Source organism: Camelus ferus, chromosome 8 (genome assembly GCF_009834535.1).
Source record: "Camelus ferus isolate YT-003-E chromosome 8, BCGSAC_Cfer_1.0, whole genome shotgun sequence".
Taxonomy (NCBI): domain Eukaryota; kingdom Metazoa; phylum Chordata; class Mammalia; order Artiodactyla; family Camelidae; genus Camelus; species Camelus ferus.
This window is the reverse complement of record NC_045703.1, coordinates 42,953,807-42,974,011: the sequence shown is the minus strand read 5'-3', so window position 1 is coordinate 42,974,011 and position 20,205 is coordinate 42,953,807. Positions and strand designations below refer to the sequence as shown.

The 20,205-nt window shown below is 36.0% G+C and overlaps 1 protein-coding gene across 4 annotated transcripts in view; it reads right to left on the bottom strand.

Annotated features, from left to right (window-relative positions):
* RSPO3 (R-spondin 3) overlaps nucleotides 1–20,205 on the bottom strand; it is a 76,134-nt gene that overhangs the window by 17,767 nt on the left and 38,162 nt on the right. For 3 of the 4 annotated variants that reach the window (XM_032484841.1, XM_032484838.1, XM_032484839.1), the window contains exon 4: nucleotides 19,436–19,633. In XM_032484841.1, coding sequence (XP_032340732.1) covers nucleotides 19,436–19,633 — 198 coding nt within the window. Of the gene's footprint in view, nucleotides 1–4,716; nucleotides 4,997–19,435; nucleotides 19,634–20,205 lie in introns of those variants that run through there. The other variant, XM_032484840.1, reaches the window with a different exon arrangement.

The following is a 20,205-nucleotide window of genomic DNA, read 5'->3' as shown; positions in this document are numbered from 1 at the left end:
AGCATATTTGTAGCATAGAGAATATATTTTATTTATCAAATTTTCAATCATTTTAGGAACATCTTTGAAGGGGTACCTAAAAATTAAGTTGCCCCAAATTTAATCATATTACTTATCTTTCATTTTTATAATTATCTGAAAAAATAGGGCTCAAATTAAAGCTGCCTTAAGACCTATATTTTGTTATGAGTTTAGTAACTAAGAAGCATGTGTTTATATCTTAAAGAATTTCAAAGAGATTTTTGTAGCATTGTCCAACCCATATTCTATAAAATGTCTCCATTTGTCAACTATAATATAGTCTACATTTAAAAATCTACATGGTGAAATAGAATCGTTAATATTTTAATATTTGGATTCAAGATAACTGTAGACTCTCTCATAGGACGTACAGCCCTAGAAGAGTAGCTAAGTAAATACTTATTAATGTTTTATGAATACCAGGCTCATTTTATACTTCGTTTGTATTTCAGAAACAAGTCAAATGACTATATCCCACATTATGAGACTAATGCTAGTGAAATAAAATGTATTATTCTATCCTATCATTGAAAAAACCCAGCAAAACCCCAATAACAAAAATAAAACTTTAAGACCACTATTTGGCTCTCCCTGACTCCCTTCCCTGCACAACCATTAAATAATTGACTTTTGAGGAAAAACAAACACATTTGTAAAACGTTTGGCTTCTAGTGAGTCCTTTCTCCCTTTGTCTTTTCATTTTTTTCACTCAAGTTATTAAAAAGAGAAAGTAGATGCAAATCTTTTAAATTTACATTTTTTAAAAACTTCTTTTCAGTTCCTGTTTACCATTTTAGATTTTCACCCAGCTCTGGCTATTCATTCTTACAGTTTGTGAAATACCATGTTCACACTATATTGAAAATTCTAATAGAATATAGAGTTAAGTTCTTGAGACCAGAACTTATTAATGGCATGGAACATTTGGTGCCTACTTCAGACTGATTCCAGATTACATTTGTATCCATGTCCTCTTTTTGGCAGGGCACAAACCCTCTGCTGTCTCTGGGTGAACACATAGCTCCTATCTGCTGGATGGCCAGCTGGGTTTAAGAAGGAGGTGGAACCTCACGGTTGACAGCTGCTGGATGAATGTGTCTCTTCTGTACAGCTAAAATATGGAATTGTCATCGATAAGCGTTTGGTACAATTTGGTAGCTTGAAAGACTGGAAATTCACATTTGTGCTATTTAAGCAGATTTTTAGTCTCATTGGCTTATTCCCAAGAATTGGGTAACATGTTATAGTTTTTGATGATTTGTTGGTTATTTGTTATTCTTCTAAATTCCCAAAGAATGAGCAAAATATCCAGTGGGAACACTGACGTGAGCAACAGACTTAGCAGTCCTTTCACGAACCATCAGCCGTGGCACATCACATTAAAAACCCCAAAGGCAGGCCAATCTCGGGTCAGAATTCTCCCCAGTTAGAGGAAGGCTCTACCATTAAGGAAAGAGTAAGTTCAAAAAGAGTCTTGGCTCAAAATGTAAGGTTTGAGAATCTTAGGAGAGTGGAGGCATGGTGGGGGTGGGGAACAGGTCGTGCTTATTGGAAATAAAAACTTGCTGCCACAGAGAATCACAGGGATTATCAAGAGTATAGTAATTCAGCTACAAGGAATTCATATGTTGTAACAGGTGTCACCTGAGTTAAATGAAGATGAACTCTGATCTTTATTTGATATTAAATAAATATGTAAACCCTAGAGTACAATATTTCTTCTTTACATGTGTCTTGAGGTTTTTCATTGTCCAAACCCTGGATTATCATAAATTCATCCTAAATTACTTTCTGGTGACTCCTAAGATAAAGTACTATATTTTTTTCCTTCTTAGACATTAAGACACATTGTACTCTTTTAAAGGCTTATTCCTTCCATCTGTTTGACCATAACAAGAATAGTCATGAAAAATAGCTGACCTAAAACAAGTGGGATATTAGGACCCAAAGAAGCTGATAGTAAGGAGTGAGCCTTTAGGTCTACTCACACAAAAAAAGGAAATAACAAGTTCCCCAACATTGGAACTCCAATTCCTTTTGTTACAGGCTTGTACTTCGGCTGCTTTTTCTGCTTAGTCATTGCTTTAACTCCCACTCTGAGATTAATTGCATGACCCTTGGAGATGAATGATCTTCCACTTAATCTTAGCCAATGCAATCTGGACAACCTCAGGGTTGGTGAGGCTCCTCTTGGGTGGTTTTCATTTGCTTTAAGAACATTAAAGTATCTCATAAATCTGTATTTATTATATTGGTGAGTAATCTACTGTAATTAAATATGAAATGCCGAAGACAATGTTAAGGTAACATGGGGGTCACAAACCTCTTTTTATGGTGGTTTCATGGCTGCAAAAATACTCAGGAATTTGCTTTTGTCTTTATGTCTGCATCTGTTTAACATTACAAAGCATTCAACAGCATATCATTTTCAAATGGCCACTTTATAAGTGTTTTAAAATAATGATTTTTTGATGATAAATACACACTGCTTATAACAAAAAACAATTAAGATGAGTCTTGGAGACAATATAACTAATAATAGCTAATACCCTCATTCAATATAAAGTGTCCTCACTCACCAGTATGAGAAAATTTGGTGAGCCAGTCTTAAAGAATACCGTATTTAAGAATAGGTTTGATACCAGATCTATTCTGACTGGTTTTCAGACTGAGACTAGTATGGCAATACAGAAATCAGGCTAAGTAATAAAAAAGAACAGCTCAAGTCCATGAGTTTGGGATCTATGATTTAGAATGAAGCTATCATAAATGCGCTAAAATTGACCTTTGCAATATTGTCAGGGAGAAATAGGACTTGTTATGCAAATTAATATTGGAACAAACAGTTGTTTTTAGAGGCATTTAAATTATCAAAAAGCACAAAGTTTTCCAGCCCTTTATATTATTTATGAAAAAAAAAATCAGTGTTACCAGGAAGTATTATTTGATAACTGAAACAGCCATCTAACCAATTTTCCCTTGACAGCAATAGATTAACCATATGTAATTGAATAAAGTTTTTCAATTGCATGTCTTTCAAATATGTTCTGTGATTCACACCAGCAAGGCTCTTTTTGGGGATTTTCTGAGTTTTCAATATTCAGCAAGATGCACCCCCCCGACTTCAACAAAAACTAAATACTGTGCTTTGGGGCTTTGTCTTCAGTAAAGGAACTCTGTTTTCTAAATTAGACAGATGAACGAAGCTAAACAAACGGGTATACCCAAGAGAAGGGACACAAAGTGTCAATTACAGGGATAAAACTACAAATCAACGAATAACACATACCAGGAAAAAATAAATGTTAGAGGTCAAATGAATTATAGAATGTAAAGAGAGTGAGGTGAGCAATAAGTGTTTTCAATAAGCTGAGAAAAATCACTTCTTTTTGTATTGAAATGTGCTACAAAATCTATTCACTAAAGAAGTTTTAAAATTGAATAAATGTTCATGTATTTGTGCCTAAAGTCAGGGATACAGATGAAAGACTTCCTTACTCATATGATTCCACTGCTAGTTTAAAAAGTTAAGATAAAGCTGCCCAAGGGTAGAAAGTGTCTCTGTAAATCTAAATACTATTTCTATCAGACATCCTCGCAAGCTGGCCTAGGAAAATTTAATTGAGTACTTCAATGGAAATCTGTTATACGACTGAGAATAAATACAAACAGATCATAAAATAGGCTTTGTTAAAGAAAAATGTGTTGGTGACTGTGTTTCCAATTCTCTGACTCCATACATACTATTTTTAATTACTGTGTAGCATACGCATACTTAAACTTTGAAGAGAATTAAATAAGAGCAGTTACATTCTAACGGCTCCAGAGAATATGGTGGCAGTGAGGTCGACTCGTTTATTTTTTTTATTTTTTAGGGAAGAGGCGGGTAATTAGGTTTATTTATTTATTTATACAGAGGTACTAGGGATTGAACCCAGAACCTTATGCAAGCTAAACAGGCATTCAACCCTCCCCTTAGGTTGACTTATGAAGCCATGGTCCACATCTTCCCACAGGACAGCAGCAACAAAATAAAATTCAGCATAGAAGCAGTTTCCTAATATGGCTATTACTTTGATTTCTTAACATTCCATGTTTCTTTCGCTTTCTTCACACCTCTTGGTCTTTTCCTGATGGGAGCATATCCACTATTGAAAAAATGAGCCTAAATGAAGTGTTTGTAAAAACACACAGGCCATGCCAAATGGCAACCACCAATTTGTTCTTATTTCCATTAGTCCATCCTTGAATTTGAAAATCTCTAATTATGTTTCAAGTGCTTCAGAAGGCTTAATAGATCACTGGTAAATTTTTACCACATCTTAATTCTGAAAATCTGTATATAATTTAAAGGAAACATATCCATGTGTTTCTGACTAACTTGCCATTAAGCTTACTTTGTGAGCTCAATTTCATGTTTAAAAAATATTTAAAAGCCTCTTAAAATTGTTAAGCTTTTGCCAAGAGCAAGGTATTACAAACACGCACACCATTAGAAATGGGCTGGTCTTTGACAGCCCAAACTAAAGTCTGTAAATAGATGTCTAATAATACTATTAGAGGAAATACATGCTCCCATCTTTCTGCAAATAGCTTCCTGTACTCTCTTTGCCTACTTGGATGAGCATGCTATACATTTATAATGCTATAATGAAACTTTTATTCTGTTAACAGTTTCCCTTGTTTTCAAAGTTAAGCTAGTATATCCTAGGAGGAATTTTGCACCATCGCCCTAGACTCAGTCTCACGTGCCTTCAGCAGATGTCTACAGCAATTGAGAGCAGCATGTGATTTTTCCATATAGTCGTGAGTTCCCAAAGAACAAACCAAAAGTCATGCTGCATCTGCTTTATTCGTACATGCACATTGTGTTCTCTCTTGGAACTCTATCCTCTTACAGCTTGCTTCAGGCTTGGAAGCCTCCTGGGCTGGGAACTTTGCTCCACGTCTGGCATATCCACTGACTCACACGACACTTAGGAGAGAATATATACTTTGTAAATTGAGTTGAAAATCTGAACCTTTGAAATACATTTTTTTAGTGAACTTCATTATATGTCTTCATTGTTATTTTATAGTAGTTGGATGGGGTATTAATTTTCATAACCTTTTAAAAAGCCAAACAAGAATCTTTATTGGGTTCCATATTTAAACATGACCCTGTGAAAATTGCATAAGGCGTTTAGAGCCTGAAGGTCACTGACTCTCTTGACTGACTGTGTCTTTGTTTAGACAGTGTGATGCTGCTAACATAACCGTTTACTCCATTTGAATACAATGTTAGCAATTTGTGAAAAACCATTTGGCTTTAAAACAGCAGTGTGATTTGAGGCAAAAGGCCAATTTGCTCATTAAGTTCAGGTTTGTTCTTTGAACAACAGAATGATTGTAAAACAGAATGAAAGATTTAGCAGATTTCGTGGTAGAAATAGAAGGTTCTCGATTTTATCAGCAACAAAATGACAAGAATAAGAAATAATGGCTAATGCCAACCACATGTCTGGTGTATATAATTAGAAAAGTTCAGAAAAATAGAAATAAATGGTCATTTTGAACCTGCGGCAAAAATGTTGAAAGAGGCAGCATAGGAAGACAGTTGGATTAACAGACGAAAGATCCAGGTTCTAGTCCTGATTCATTTATTTACTAGCTAACACTCTTAAGGTCGTTACAAATGTTTTTCAGACTCAGTTGCTTGAAATCTCACTGGACTTGGAGTCAGGTCTGGATTTGAGTCCTGCGTCTGCTGTTTCCTGTGTGTGATTTTAAGGCAACTACTCACATTCGAAGCCTCAATTTCTCCATTTTAAAAATGGAGTTGATAACAACAATGCAGAGATGCCTGGAATATTTAAGGAGCTACATGAAATAATTATGCCAAGATTTAGACAAATCGTATTGTTAAATCACAGCCCAATTAGAAAAAAATCCATGCCACTGGATATGAGTAAGGATAGGCAACCCGAGCAAATTATTTCATTGCCTTTTGGCTTTTTGTAAGGTGATCTTGGGCCCATTATAATTCCTCTGAAAACCCATTTTTACTTTTTCTTTAATATCTAGAAGTCTCATCTCTATTTTAACCATCTTGTCAGGTTCCCAGAATAACATAACTGGGTAACTGAACTGCTCCTAGCCTAACTCCTTAGTTCCAGGGTTGATTAAATTCCCTTCTAGTTGTTATACTATTTAGTGGGGCTCCACGGAATATCAGGATTTAAACCAACTCAGAATTTGCATTTTTTAAAACAAATTTTGATTATAAAAGATGTACATGTTGAACAATTTGGTTTTTGATTACAGGATCAATAGTTAAGGGCATATTAAGGACTCATAAGCCTCCCTTCCAGAGAAATGTAGGCTTGTGAAATAGGTCTTTTAGTTTAAAGGAAAAGAGTTTCATGGCAATCCAATGTTTAATATGATGAATTAAAAATAGTTTTTATATTTCCTCTGGAACTTTAGGTTTTTGCAGTTAGAAGATTCGGGATCATGTGTTAGTAGTTTTATTCTTTTCAGTATTCCAAATACATATATATATTCAAGTCCTTTGGGTCTTTAACTTATTTTTTCTAATTTAGTACTACACACACGGTTTTAGTTAAGCAATAAACATCTGTCATCTGCCATTTATTAATATTAATTATAAATGGTCAGTGGCTCATGGGATCCAAGTCCAGCAGCTGAAATTCCTCTAATTCTGACCTCCTTAGAGTTTACATAAAAAGTGTTCAGAGTGGTTGTCCTAAGCCTCTAGCCAATTTAAGGCTGGTTTGCAACCTAGTGTTTTAGATTATGTGTTTAGCAATCAGAAAGGGAGAGATAAATGACCAAAGTCCCAAAAAAAAGCATTGCACCAGGGGATTAGGTAGGACAAATAACAAGAAAGGATGTTGTTCAAAATGATACGGTGCCGTGCAAGTTAAAAGTTACTTGCAAGTTACTACAAGTTAAAAGTTATGTGTATACTGTATGCGTTAGGAACATTAAAAATTTCATATATTTTCCATAGTTTTGCTGCTTCTGATGGCAAATGTGGAAGTGACACTTCTATAAATTAGTATAAGAGAATACAAATTTGAGGAGAAAGCCAAGAAACAGACAAATACAAAGCCCAGCATATTAGTATCTCCCAAGAGAGCTGGTGTTCGTAGCTACTTATTTCTTATCACCCTTAGCATCCTCCAGCTAACAGCATAATACACACTAAGACATCTGACATAACTTCTGTATAGTTCTTTGGGGGGCACACTGACATATTTATCCTTTCTGAGATTTAAGCAATTTTCTACAGAAAACAATACTGCACTTTACTGTAGTAAAGGGTTCGTAGACATGTCAAGTTCAGTTTTACCTTAGTCTAATTGAAAAAACATAAAAGATTTTATTAACCATCTTGCTTAATGGTTTCAAATAAAGTACCCTAGCACAGGGCTACTGGGCGGTTAGCCCTTACTTCAATACAAGCACTTCTATATTCTTTTCTGTTACTTTAAATTGTAGTAAAATGCACATAACATAAAACTCACCATCTTAACCATGTTTAAATGCACAGATCAGTTGCATTAAGTATATTCACATTATTGTACAAACATCACCGCCATTCATCTCCGGAAATCTTTTCCTTTTGCCAAACGGTAACTCTGAATCCATTAAATAATAATTCCCATTTCCCCCTCCCCGTGGCCCCTGGCAACCACCATTCTACTTTCTGTGTCTATAAATTTGACTACTTTGAGTACCTCACATAAATGGAATCATACAGTATTTGTCTTTTTGTGACAGCCTTATTTCACTTACCATTACTTACGGTTCATTCATGTTGTTGTATGTGACAGAATTTCCTTCTTTTTTAAGGCTGAATAATATTCCACTGTATGTACATACACTACATTTTGTTATCCATTCATCTGTTGATGGACATTTGTGTTGCTTCCACTTTTTGGCTATTGTGAATAATGATACTATAAACATGGGTATACAAATATCTCTTTGAGTCCCTGCTTTCAATTATGTTGGGTATATACCTAGATGTGGAATTGGTGGATCATATGGTGATTTTATTTTTAATTTTTTTGCAGAACCACCATGCTATTTTCCATAGTAGCTCTACCATTTTACATGATTAGTCTTACCAGTAGTCAGAAAAATGCCAATAGCAAAAACAAAAGGATACCATTGTTAGTCCATCAGATTGGTAAGTGTTCAAAGGACTGATAACATCCAGTTTTAGCAGTGATATAAGGAAACAGGCATTTCTGAAACACTGCAAATGTGAACTATTGAAACATTTTTGAAAAGTAATCTGGTAGAATACATTATAATTTAAAGTGGGCACATCTCCTATTTTTTCCACCCAATGTTTGGAACTCCATTTTCTACTGGATTTCAAGAGTATTTAGCACTTACCAGGTGCCAGATACAAGTCTTAAGAGTTTTATACACACATTAACTCCTTGCTCCATTACTCCTTCACTACAGCTCTGTGAGGTCAGTACTGTTATCATCCCCATTTTACAGATGATGAAGATAGGATATACAAAGACTAAGTAATATTTAAAAAAAAATCATAGAGCTAGTTAAAAACACAATTAAGATTTGAAGACAGGTACTCTGGTCCCAGAGTTTGTGTTCTAAATACTATGATGTGTCACCTCTTTAACCTCTGACAGAAAGTGACATGACAGATCTTTACTTTAGTACTAAGAGCAAAAAAGAGGAAAAAAATTTGCTCTCCACGAATACCATGATGGTCTATTGGTGGCATGCCATTATGGAATCCATCCATACCACATCATGCATTTCATTACTGATATTAAAAATAATGCTTTTGTGAAAATTAAGGATAGAAAAAAATAACAGCAAATCTGGAGTCAAACTGAGATGGTTCTGGTTTTCAGACTGGTTTAGCACTCTTTTACTTAATGAGGCTTAACACTACAAATATTAAACTATTTTGAAGATTGTGAACACAAGGAGAAACAACAATTCTATGAACAGGTAATCTTTTGAAAATTGAGGAAAACTGCAGGAATGGAAGGAAAGGGTAAAAAGGCAGGACACAAAGCAGAAGGGGCACAGAGGACATAAAACATGGTTGGAAGCCATAGGGCTAAGAGAGAGACATTAGATATAAAAACTCCCTTCTCCTTCACATTTCAAAACAAAATTTAAAAAACTGGACAAGTGTGAATCCACCACAAGTTTGCCCAACAAATACTTTAGCACATTGCATCTTAGCTATTGAAACAAACCAATGTGAAACAAAACAAAATTTCTTTATAATTTTGGTGTTGGTTGGAAACCAGAGAAACATAATATCAAATGTTTACAGTTTTTATTTATTATTCTGAGGAATATTTCACTATTTCATATGTCCATATTCCATAAAAATAATTAGCTATCTAATTAGCATTCTACTAATTACATTATGGAAAACTAGGTAACTATTCCTGTCAATTTGGATAATAATTTTTGTTCCTAGGTTGTAATTAGTTAGATATTAACTGCTGATCCCAAGTATGCATACATTTCTATGACTCTTATTTTTGGAATTAGTAATTATTCATATTTACCAAGTGTGAATTCAGTATGTTGATATTTCCTTGCCTAAAATGAGATGTTACTGAAAACATCAGAGAGAAATAAGTGGCATTGTGCTTCCAGACATTAGACTTCACGTAATGCAGGAGCAAAAGGAGTATCTCATTTAAAAATGTACATGTTTTGCATTAAGACATAAAACATAATTGGACTCGGTTCATATATTATTTCCTAAACCTGATCTCTTGCAAAAATAAGAAAAGCAGGCTTTTCCAGCAGAAACAACAAATAAACAAAACAAGTCTTTACAAGATGTATTTTTCAATTACGGCAGCTTGGGCTCACAGAGGCTAGAGTTATGACCGAGTGGTGTATACACAACACAGTATAAACACAAGAGTTCAGTAATTAGGTTTGAGTTAATTTTAAAGTTCCAGTGGCCTGGTGCATAATCAAGCAAAAGGTCATTACCCACACTGGTACATTTCACACAGAACAGTCAGCAGCTAGAAATGGAAATGGACATGTCTTTACTTAAGCTTGCACAAATCAGCCCCAGGAACCTTTCATATGAGTAGTGGATTCTTTTTCTAGTCATTTCAGAGCCAGTTTACTCACATAAAAATGTTTCTAGCAAACTAGAGAAATCAGAAAAAAAAATCAGTTAAATTAAAATATTATTAGTATTATGCCGGACATGCTTCTCTAGTCTGAAACAGATGGAATAAAATTTTGTTTCCACTTTTTCACCTAAATGTCTTTTTCCACCAATAATATTGGACAGAGAGTACCCTATAGAAGAGTACAAGCTTCTAAGTCTTGAGCTTTTCTTTCTTTCTTTTTTTTTTTTATTGGAAGGGGATCATTTGCACCTGTTGTTTTGTCAGCCTAGCACTCTTAATTCTACATAGAACTGCCACTCAAAATGGCCCACGTGTCCCTTGGCTCCAACGGTGGGCATGTGGCTTAGGCAGACCAGTCACAGAACTCTATTTTCCCTGCCACTGTGATTGGCTCAAAGGCAGACATATGAGCCAAGAAGGGCCAACTTGAGTCTTTCATGAGACTGGATGAATGGACACTGAAAAAGAGAGAGCACTATCCTTTTGGATTGAGAGCAATGTGGATACAGACAGCCAGAGCCAGCTTTCCCTCTAAGTGGAGACAGACTCACTGCCGCAGGAGAGAACAAAGCCAATGAACAAACAGAAACAGAGGCAGGATGAGTTGAAACAGCAGAAAAGAGAGACAAGAGAAGATGGAGCCAATGGTAGTGCTTGAGCACTTAGAGCAAGTGGTGCCTTCAGCCAATGGCTTTCCTTTTGCTTAAGGTGATCTGAAATCTGTCATTTTCAAATGTCCTGATGAACACACAGCAGGTAACAGTGAGCTTGGTAGAAGAGGACTATCTATGAAGAATAAATGTTGGGATATTGCTTTTCTCTTAAAGCAATAATTACATGTATTTGCAAATAAGTTTTTTAGAGAAACTGAAAAACAGAAAGAAAAATTATAGAAAAACATTTCCAATTTAGGACATGAGAAATGGGATGCTTTAAACAGAAAGTAAAAGGAACTGAATTGAAAATTAAACGCTAAGAGAAGCACATGTGGAAGAGAGCAGATACTTAGTGAAATAAGAGATTTTGAAGAATTTCCCATTTACACCCATTTTGTCCATGTGAGTAATAATAGCCCACTGGTGCCAGCCACTGTGCTAGAAACTTTATGCTTGGATTCGTCCGTCAGTACAAAAATGCACCACATTCTACCTGGGGTCTGTTTTGACAGCGATGTGTAAAAACTAAACCATTCGAGTGGCTTTCCCTTTCATGACGCTAAAAAGGATATGGTTTTCAGGTAAACAAGTTTGAGAATGTTTCTGTTCTAATGAGGTCAGGGAACTGAATTGTGACCTGGTCGCATTTGCTTGGTCACACCTCTTGGGAGGCCTGTGGACGAGGTAACCGGTCCTTTCTGTCTGGTTCTAACCATCTACAAAGTTAGTCTGTAACACTTCTATGAAGAAGTTACTGGAGTAGATAAAAAGAGAACAAGATAATGATCTATGGAAAGAATAATTCTTTTGTGCCTTCAAATGTGGGGTGTCTTCTCTGCCAAAGAGGTGTCAGCAACATGAGCAGTTTCAAGGAGTGACTGTATTAGGGAGGTAGGAAGGAGGACAGGAGCATGAAAGGAGGAAGTGTCTTTTTGCTGGAGAAATGTTTACTCTGTAATTAGCAAAGGACAAGAAGGCCCTTTTGGAAACTATACTTGGGGGTCCAGAATTTAAATTTATGCTGATGCTCTCCGAAGCCTCTCTCTAGGGAACCCTCCTAATTGGCAGGGATCTCAGCTGGCTAGAACAGGCTGCACATGAAGCCAAGGTCTCAGGGTCATTTCTCCAAAGGGCCCGTTAACTCAGCTCTGTTCCACAGCCACAAGCTGTACCTTTAACCCTACTTAGCCATCTTACAAACACATATTAGCACATCAACATGGTGGTCACAGAAGCATATATTTGCCTGGGGGTCAACACAAAAAGTAGGCAGAGATATTTCATTCCGGCCAGCGTAAACAAGTGCTTGTGTAAATGTGTTAGCAAACTCTAAAGAAACTGCAGCTACTGAACAGAACAAATTGCAACGATGAGAATTGTCCGCACAGGATATGCTACAAGCGAGCTGTTCATTGATGGTCTTCACTTGGTGAACCAATATAAACCATGATGCCAGTATCTAGGGTAAGAAATTCATGATGGCAGGGACCTCTGTCCTTCTTGTTCAGTGCTAGATCCTCAGCACCTAGCCTAGCACATAGCTGATGCTTTAATAAATATGTGTTGAGTGTATGAAGGTATCTTGGCCCTGGCCTTTTATTTATTCTTCCTAGTCTGCCCGTTACAAATTAGAAAGTTCAATGGAAATAATCTCCTACACAACATCTCCGGTATCAATCATTGAGTGTGTTTTCAGAAAGAAAGAGACACTACTTTAGATGAGAAGAAACTGTTGAATGAATGTACAATCGCACTTATCTAACTGCAAACAAGAGAAAGACCTCTGTGGTAGGCTGCAAAGATGGTTACAACTCTCCTCTCATCCTGCACATGCATGCCACCTTGCAGAGTAACTTTGTGGTTTCTCCCCTCAAATGGTGAAATCTGTTTCTTTAACTCTTGAATCAGGGCTGGCCTTATAAATTGCATAGGCCAAGAGAATGCGGTAAAAGTAACATTGTGCCAGTTTGAAGCCTAGCCTCAAGAGGAACTGCTTTTCTCCCTCTTAGAACCTTGTAGAATCCCTAGGCACCTCAATGATGATAGAAGCAACCCAATTTCCTCAATCTTCAACCAGTCAGCTGTGCTAGTGAGCCAGCTATAACTGTACAGAGGATCCCAGCCCGTACTGTCCACCCATATTTATTGATAAATAAATGCTGGTCGTTTTAAGCCTGTATATTTTGGGGTTATTTCTTATGCAGCAAAAGCTAACCAAAAAAGCTTCACCCTAATGCACCGGATCTAAACCATGGCAAGATCATTGTTTGGTTAGGAGCTGAGGAATACTTTATATTCTACAACTACTACTCTATTCAGTATCCTGACCAGTGTGGGTTATGTTACATGTGCCAATGGGTCAAGAAACGTTTGGTATTTATAAACATCACAAAAAAGAAATCTCAGAAAATGTACGCATTTGCAAGGACAATTAACATAAAGATTGTTTTAGAATAAGGATCCTGCAGTATACATACCAACACAGCAGATAAGCCTAAAAATGATTTTTCTACCACCATAACAAGAAAGGGACTGCACGGATAAGAGTAACACTTAAGTATTTCCCATTGTGAATAACGTCCACCATGAATTTTGACCACTATACACATCCCCAAAACCTTAGAGAGCCTACAAAAATGAAATGGTATGAACTTGGTATTAATTATAAAGAGATAATAACTTCTGATTGAATTATTTAAAAAATGGTATAGTACCTAGGATTGCAAAACACGAAGTAAAAGGCTTCTTATTTTCCACAGAGCTTTTCCATTAACACTGAGAAGTTTAAGAACATACAATGGAATTGCAAAATATGTTCGAAACAAGAAACCTAGTAACTGTCATTCCACTTTTTTCAAAATCTATCTAGGTGCCGGATGTGATCCTTCAGCACCATTATTACAGAGGGGAGTAAACTGTGCCTATATAAAGGATCTTGCCATGGTCGTCAACCCACAGACGAGGGCAATAGAGAATTCTTGCAAAGATCCCACCACTGTAATGTCAGTGTCAGAGGAATCAATGAGGGAAGTTGGGGCCTGTCACAGGGGCAATAACATTCTTTTAACTATATGGATAATAAATTCGGATACCTAGCCATGGAATTTGCAAGCTGATTTGATGCTTCAAGGATTAAGTTGGAATTGGTGAGAAAGAAAAAGGAGTAAGATTTGAGTAATATAGCGAAGGAGAAAACACATAATAAAATAAATCAGTGCAGAGGCCATGAGTGAACATGACTGAAAAGGACCTGAAAATGAAAAATATTTTTATGGGGGGGGGTCTTTAGAGATTAGTAGTGCCTACATACTTCAAAATGAATAGCATACCTGTATTAACATTAAAAGCCTAATATTCAAATTGGGTTGTGGTATATGAAAACTGTAATCTTTGGATCAGTAACAATGGTACTCTAGGTCTGGTTCCAGTATTTACAAAATTCAGAGAGATAAAATTTTGAAGTACTAAATTGAACCATATGAAACTGCTAACTTTTGACCACTTATAATCAATAAAAATGTCAGTTTCATATGGTTCAACCTAAAAGATAGGACAGTATTAAAAAACAAGAGATGGCTATAGCCACATACTTAGTCTTGGGGAAGGGAAAGCTGAACAGTGATTAAACAAATGGTAGCTTCTCCACTGCAAGCATTAAATGAAAAACTGGGTTTAGCCAGTTAAGGGAAAGTCCATACATTTATATTAAGGAACATCTCTCAGCATGAAAGGCATTATTCATTTGCAATAGACTAGCTTTCTTAGAGGTTTTAAACATATCTAAATATTTTTGTGTGGTACTGGAATATTTTAAATGAAAAGCATATTAATTTTTGATAAAATTGATTATTACCTTTGCTTTGATTAGGGGCAGAAATTTCCCCTCTGTTCTACCATTTTGTCCTTGCTACCAAAGGTTTGCACCATGTGCAGGTTTCCTTTGGTGGCAATGAAATATTTTCACTGGTCCTTCCCAGAATCTAAACAAAAAGACCTATTTGGGTAAGGACTGACTAGTCCCCAAATAAGGATAACAAAGAGAGATTGTTAATACCAGGGTCTCTCATCCTTGGCATTCCTGGCAGATAATTTTGTGTGGAGCTGTCCTGTGCATCGTAGAATGTTTAACAGCATCTCTGGCCTCTACCCACCAGATGCCTGTAGCATCCCCCTCCTCCAAGTGTGATAATCAGAAGTGTGCCCTGGAGGCAAAATCATGCCTGACTGAAAATCATAGTTTTGAATGCCATTATTACCTCAGTTCTGTACTTGGTCGAGTTTTCTCTGACCTATATCAAAGGGCCTAGTATACTGATTGGCTGTAGGGAAAGAGCAGAAAGCATCCATCCTCCAGTGCTTAAACAGGATGAGTGTCCGTAGGCCAGCTGGTCTTCCTCCATGAGGTGAAGGTGGTGAGAGAACATCATCAAAATGCTCTAAGCCAGTTGGCATCCTACAATTTTGAGCTAATGAAACCTTCTATTTGGATTTTGAGAACTGTTCTAAAAATCTTGGCTAAATGACTTGTTTTGAATTTGAATGAATATTTAATATGAATCCTTCCTGTAGAAAACTCAACTATTCATCACTGGAATAGATGTTATAAAGATTTTTAAGAAGTAAACTGAAAGACAGAGGAACAAACCTGGGAACAAAGCAGACTCATTTTTTAAAACTGATTTTGCAGTAAGTTAAAATAGAGTGTTCATGATAAATATAATGCACATTTATAACACTGGTATTTGAAGATAAGATTAATAGCAATTTATGAGTTAACATATAACACTTTTCCTCTGTGTAAAACCTAATAAACTTTTATGACTTTGTTTTTAGTTTTGGGAAGGCACCTAAGGAGACCTACAGTATGTCCAAAATATGCAATAGTTTCCACAAATTTTTCTTCCCTGGAAATGTCTGTGGACATTTTACTTATTTATATTTTAATGGACTCTTTTCTCTTTTTCTGCTAGGAAGGATGCTAGTTCTTCTTTACACCAAGAAAGTAGACCCTGCCCCATTTTTTCCATGACTATGTTCTCTCTCTTTTCTATCCCAAGATTATGCACTACATGTAATTAATCAGAATCTTCTTCGTGCAATTCATCAAAGGAAAAAAATTTTCATTCTTTGTGAATTGCCTCAAAAACCCAGTATCTATAGGAAATTCTCTTCAATTAAATAAAGGAATGTACAAATGAATGAGAAACATGTTTGGCGATCTTCCTTCCTCTGCACCCCCGAACCACACAAACAAAAAATCACTCTTTTGCATCAAAGGTGGACACATACATATTTCCCTCTCCTGTTTCACTTCCTCTTATCTAAGAGGGTTACATCCAATATATCAAAGGAGTTAATCAATTAAGGTGGCATTGAAAGTGCTTTTTCTCCTTGTTGACTTCTATTTCAATATATTGTTTAATGCATGTGATACTAATATATATGTTAGCCTTTAGAATTTCTTAAAACACATGTTATCTACCTTTGACATTTCAGATACATAATTTAGTTGGGAAAGCTAAAACTAAGCTCAAACTAGAAACTACTGCAATGGTAATAACTTCTTATTGAAGCTCATAATTGATGAAGAAGTTAAGGCTGATCAAAAGGAAGCATGTCAGGTAAAGGGAAATAATCCCAAATGTGCAAACAAACAGTATATGAGATGAAATTTTGATTTGGGGTTACAGACATTACATTTATATCCTCAGATTAACTTACATAACTATTCTAAGAATATCAGTAAAGAAAAATGTGTGTATGTGTAAGACTTTGCAACCAATTTTCATACATATATGAAAATTTCATCTATATTAACATGCATCTCACAACTAGAATGATCCATTCTGTTACTAAAAACTAGTTCCTCCTATTTAGCTTCTTCTTTGTGTACATGTTGGAAAGTCATTTCTGGATCTTATCATTCTTCCCCGGAGACCTTGCCTTTGGCAATTACAACACAGCAGAAAAAATCCTGAACACATGCTCCATACCTTTTCCAAACATGAGTTATCTACCTCTGTCTATTGTTAACCTCGTAGGCAGGGATGATAGATGTAAGTTTAAATTCAAGATTTTCAGGCTACATTTTGTTTTAAGAAACCTTATCTTTTAGCTTCCTCATCTGGAAATGCTCAAGCCATGAACCTAAAAGAGTTATTTTATGAATCTATAAGCAGTTAGGTACAATTCAAGTAATAGCTATTTCATGTCTGTATCACTTTGTTGTGCTTGTCACTCTGTGGTGTGGCTCTGAGATGTACAGTATACACAAGAAGACTCCTGGTGGTGCTATTATTTTGATGTGACATTTGATAGAGTGGCATGTCCAGAAGTCATAATCACTTTCCTATTTGGCTTCTTCATGTTCAGATAGGATATGTGACATTGAGTTACCATTACGAGAGGGTAAGAAAACTAATAGGTTAGAGAAGTAAGGAATGGAGGAGCAGCTTCCTTCCTGTTTTACATTCCTAGGCTACCTGAGAAAAAACTTGTGACAGACATATCAAAAGATGAATGAAGATCAAATAAAAATGGAACTAGATCTTGAATTTAATTATAAATGTCATCCGTATTTCCTACTTGGTAGTCTATGGATTATCAAATTTGAAAAAAGAATAGAGCACCCACATTTTTCTAGTTGTATAAAGTTCTCTTTGCAAATGTAAAATGTCACTGTATCCTACTCAGAGGGGAAGACTAACGACCAGAAAGGGACTCTTAGGTCAAACTAATGTTCAGGTTACTATTTTAAATTCCTTGTAGCGTTATTTATCTTGTTTGTGGGTTGCTAATTTTAAAAACCTGCATTTTCAATGTTAATGTTTAAGTCAAGTGCTAGCAAAATATATTAAAAGCCCGCATGCTCAAATAAAAGAAATAAAATGTAATTAGCATCATAATTTAATTTTTCAATTGGATGAGATTTTCTTCACTTAAAAGCAAAGTATACTGAATACTGATTAGTCATGTAGAATCTTTTGTGGGAAGAATAATAAGAGCAAAGACCACCTGTAAGTCATTAAATTTCAGGAAAATTTAGTAAACATAAGTAAACGTACGGCTGTGGAGCTTACCAACAAGTAGAGTGATGAAATATTTGATTTCCAAATCCAACTTTTAAAATCTAAGATGTTTTAAATTAATTGGTAACAAATGCCAGGAAGACCTTTTTCACTAGCCAACTTTCATTCCTTAAACCTAATTTTAATCAAAACCTCTTACAAATTTACAAAAGCTTGAAGTTCTCTTTAAAATAACTCATGTCTTCAAGAAGTTTGTCACATTAACTACTTTATTACTAACGGCAACAACAGGCTGGATCCATCTTGATGATGGTCAATTCTTTTGGTACAGTGAAGGCGCTCTGCAAAGTACAGGTAACCTAAGTTCTTTCTTGTATGAGCGAAGTTCAAGTTTGCACAGCACCCTCCACTGAAATTTTTCACACACCTACCATCTTCCTTACTCTGTGATGTTGTGATTATGTGTTTAAACATCTCAACCTTCCACTGGACCCTGAGTGTACCTTCAGGATAGAGATCGTGCCCTATTGAGTTGTAAATCTCCAGCGCTTAGCAATACGTGTGTCCATAAAGAAAAAAATCAGTAAAATGATGTCGAATGAACCTAATGAATGAAATAAGCAAAGGAAGTTCAACTATAAGTTCAGCCAAACTCCTTTCAAGCTGCAATTAGTTGAGAAGATCATTTATAGGCTCACCCAATGGCTGCCAATAGTTATATAAAGCTACATGTTTGTAGGCAGAGGTGCTGAAGGCATTAGTGAGAAATATAAAAAAATTATGTTTTAAAGTCAACAACTGCAAATCTTCTAAATAAAAGTTTCATCACCTTAAATCATCATGTTAAATAGTATATTTTCCCTTGACACTCATAAGACTTCAGAACAAGCCCTGACACAGAGTTATTTTAATATTGATCTTTTAGGCTCTGTAAACTAATATATAAAGTTAATGTACTGTGAAAAAAAAATCTGGGGATAAAATGTCATTAATGCTTGTATTATACTTATAAAACATAGTCTTGGTCATTCTTTTCAACTATAAAGTCAGTATTAAAGACATACATCCATTTTAAATATTTTAAAAATCCTATGTAACATTTAAGACATGTTTAGCTACAAAAGCTTAAACCTCATGGCACGGCTTTGGTTTGTAGGCAATAAGGAAAGGGATCAGTTGATGGCTGACATTCATCACAGTCGTGCACCAAATGCTATTAGACTTTGTGTTCATGAGGCTTCCTGTAAGTTTTCTAGGCACTGGGAAGGTGGATAATAGGAAAGATAATGACCCCAAAGGAAGATACAGGCATGAACACCTATAACGCATCCCCTCTCACCGGAATTCAATTAGCACACTTCTGTGTAGTTTAAAGTCCTCGTATCAAACTCCAGTTTTTAAAATGACCACCTCAATATTCTATAATTTGCAGCCAACTTATTCTTTGTCTGGTACACATTTTAAGGTTTTTAGATATGAGTGATAATGTTTCCTAAGAAATAAAGTGAAATTTGCATCAAATCACAAGGGGGCAAACAAGCACATGTTGTCAGTACGACTGTACCTCTTTCTCCCTTCTGACACTTCTTCCTTTGCACTGTACACCTTCTTGTCTCACTGGTGGGGGGACACAGGTTACCCTTTGCTGACGGATGCTGTATTATTTCTCGGACCCGTGTTTCAGTCCCTCTTTTGAAGCCACACGTTTTTCCTTTCTTCGTGCACGGACTCCAAGGACTCCATTCACTGGCCTCACAGTGCACTGAAACAGAACGCCAGGAACAGCCTCAGTTTGCTCACACATAGTTTCACAATTGTTAAACAAACAAAAAGACTTGCTTCCATCAATACTTGCCCCAGTTCTGAGCAGAAATCCTGCAGAACAAAGCTGGGCAAGACGACTTAAAGATAAAACAAAGAGAAAGGGAGAGGTAGGAATACAATGTTTTCCACTTTTTAGTACTCATATTCTCAGGTAACCTCACTCTTGCATTGAGTTTACTTTCCACTGTAGTTCGATTAATCTAGGCACTTATATAATTACTCACAACTGACCAGACCACTGCTTTACTATTGCTAGAGCAGTGCTACAATTACTGATTGATCCTGACCGTAACTTGACAGATTAGTCATTATTACATACTAGAAAATTGTTTCTCAGAGTTTAGCACGCAACAGAATCACCTGCAGGGAGGGCTTGCTAAAACAAAGAATGCTGGACCCCTCCCCACCCAGAGCTTCTGATCCAGTTGTCTGGGCTGGGGCCTGGGAACTTGCATTTCTAATAATACATGTGATGCTGATTTGCAGGTACTGAGAACGCACTTTGAGAAC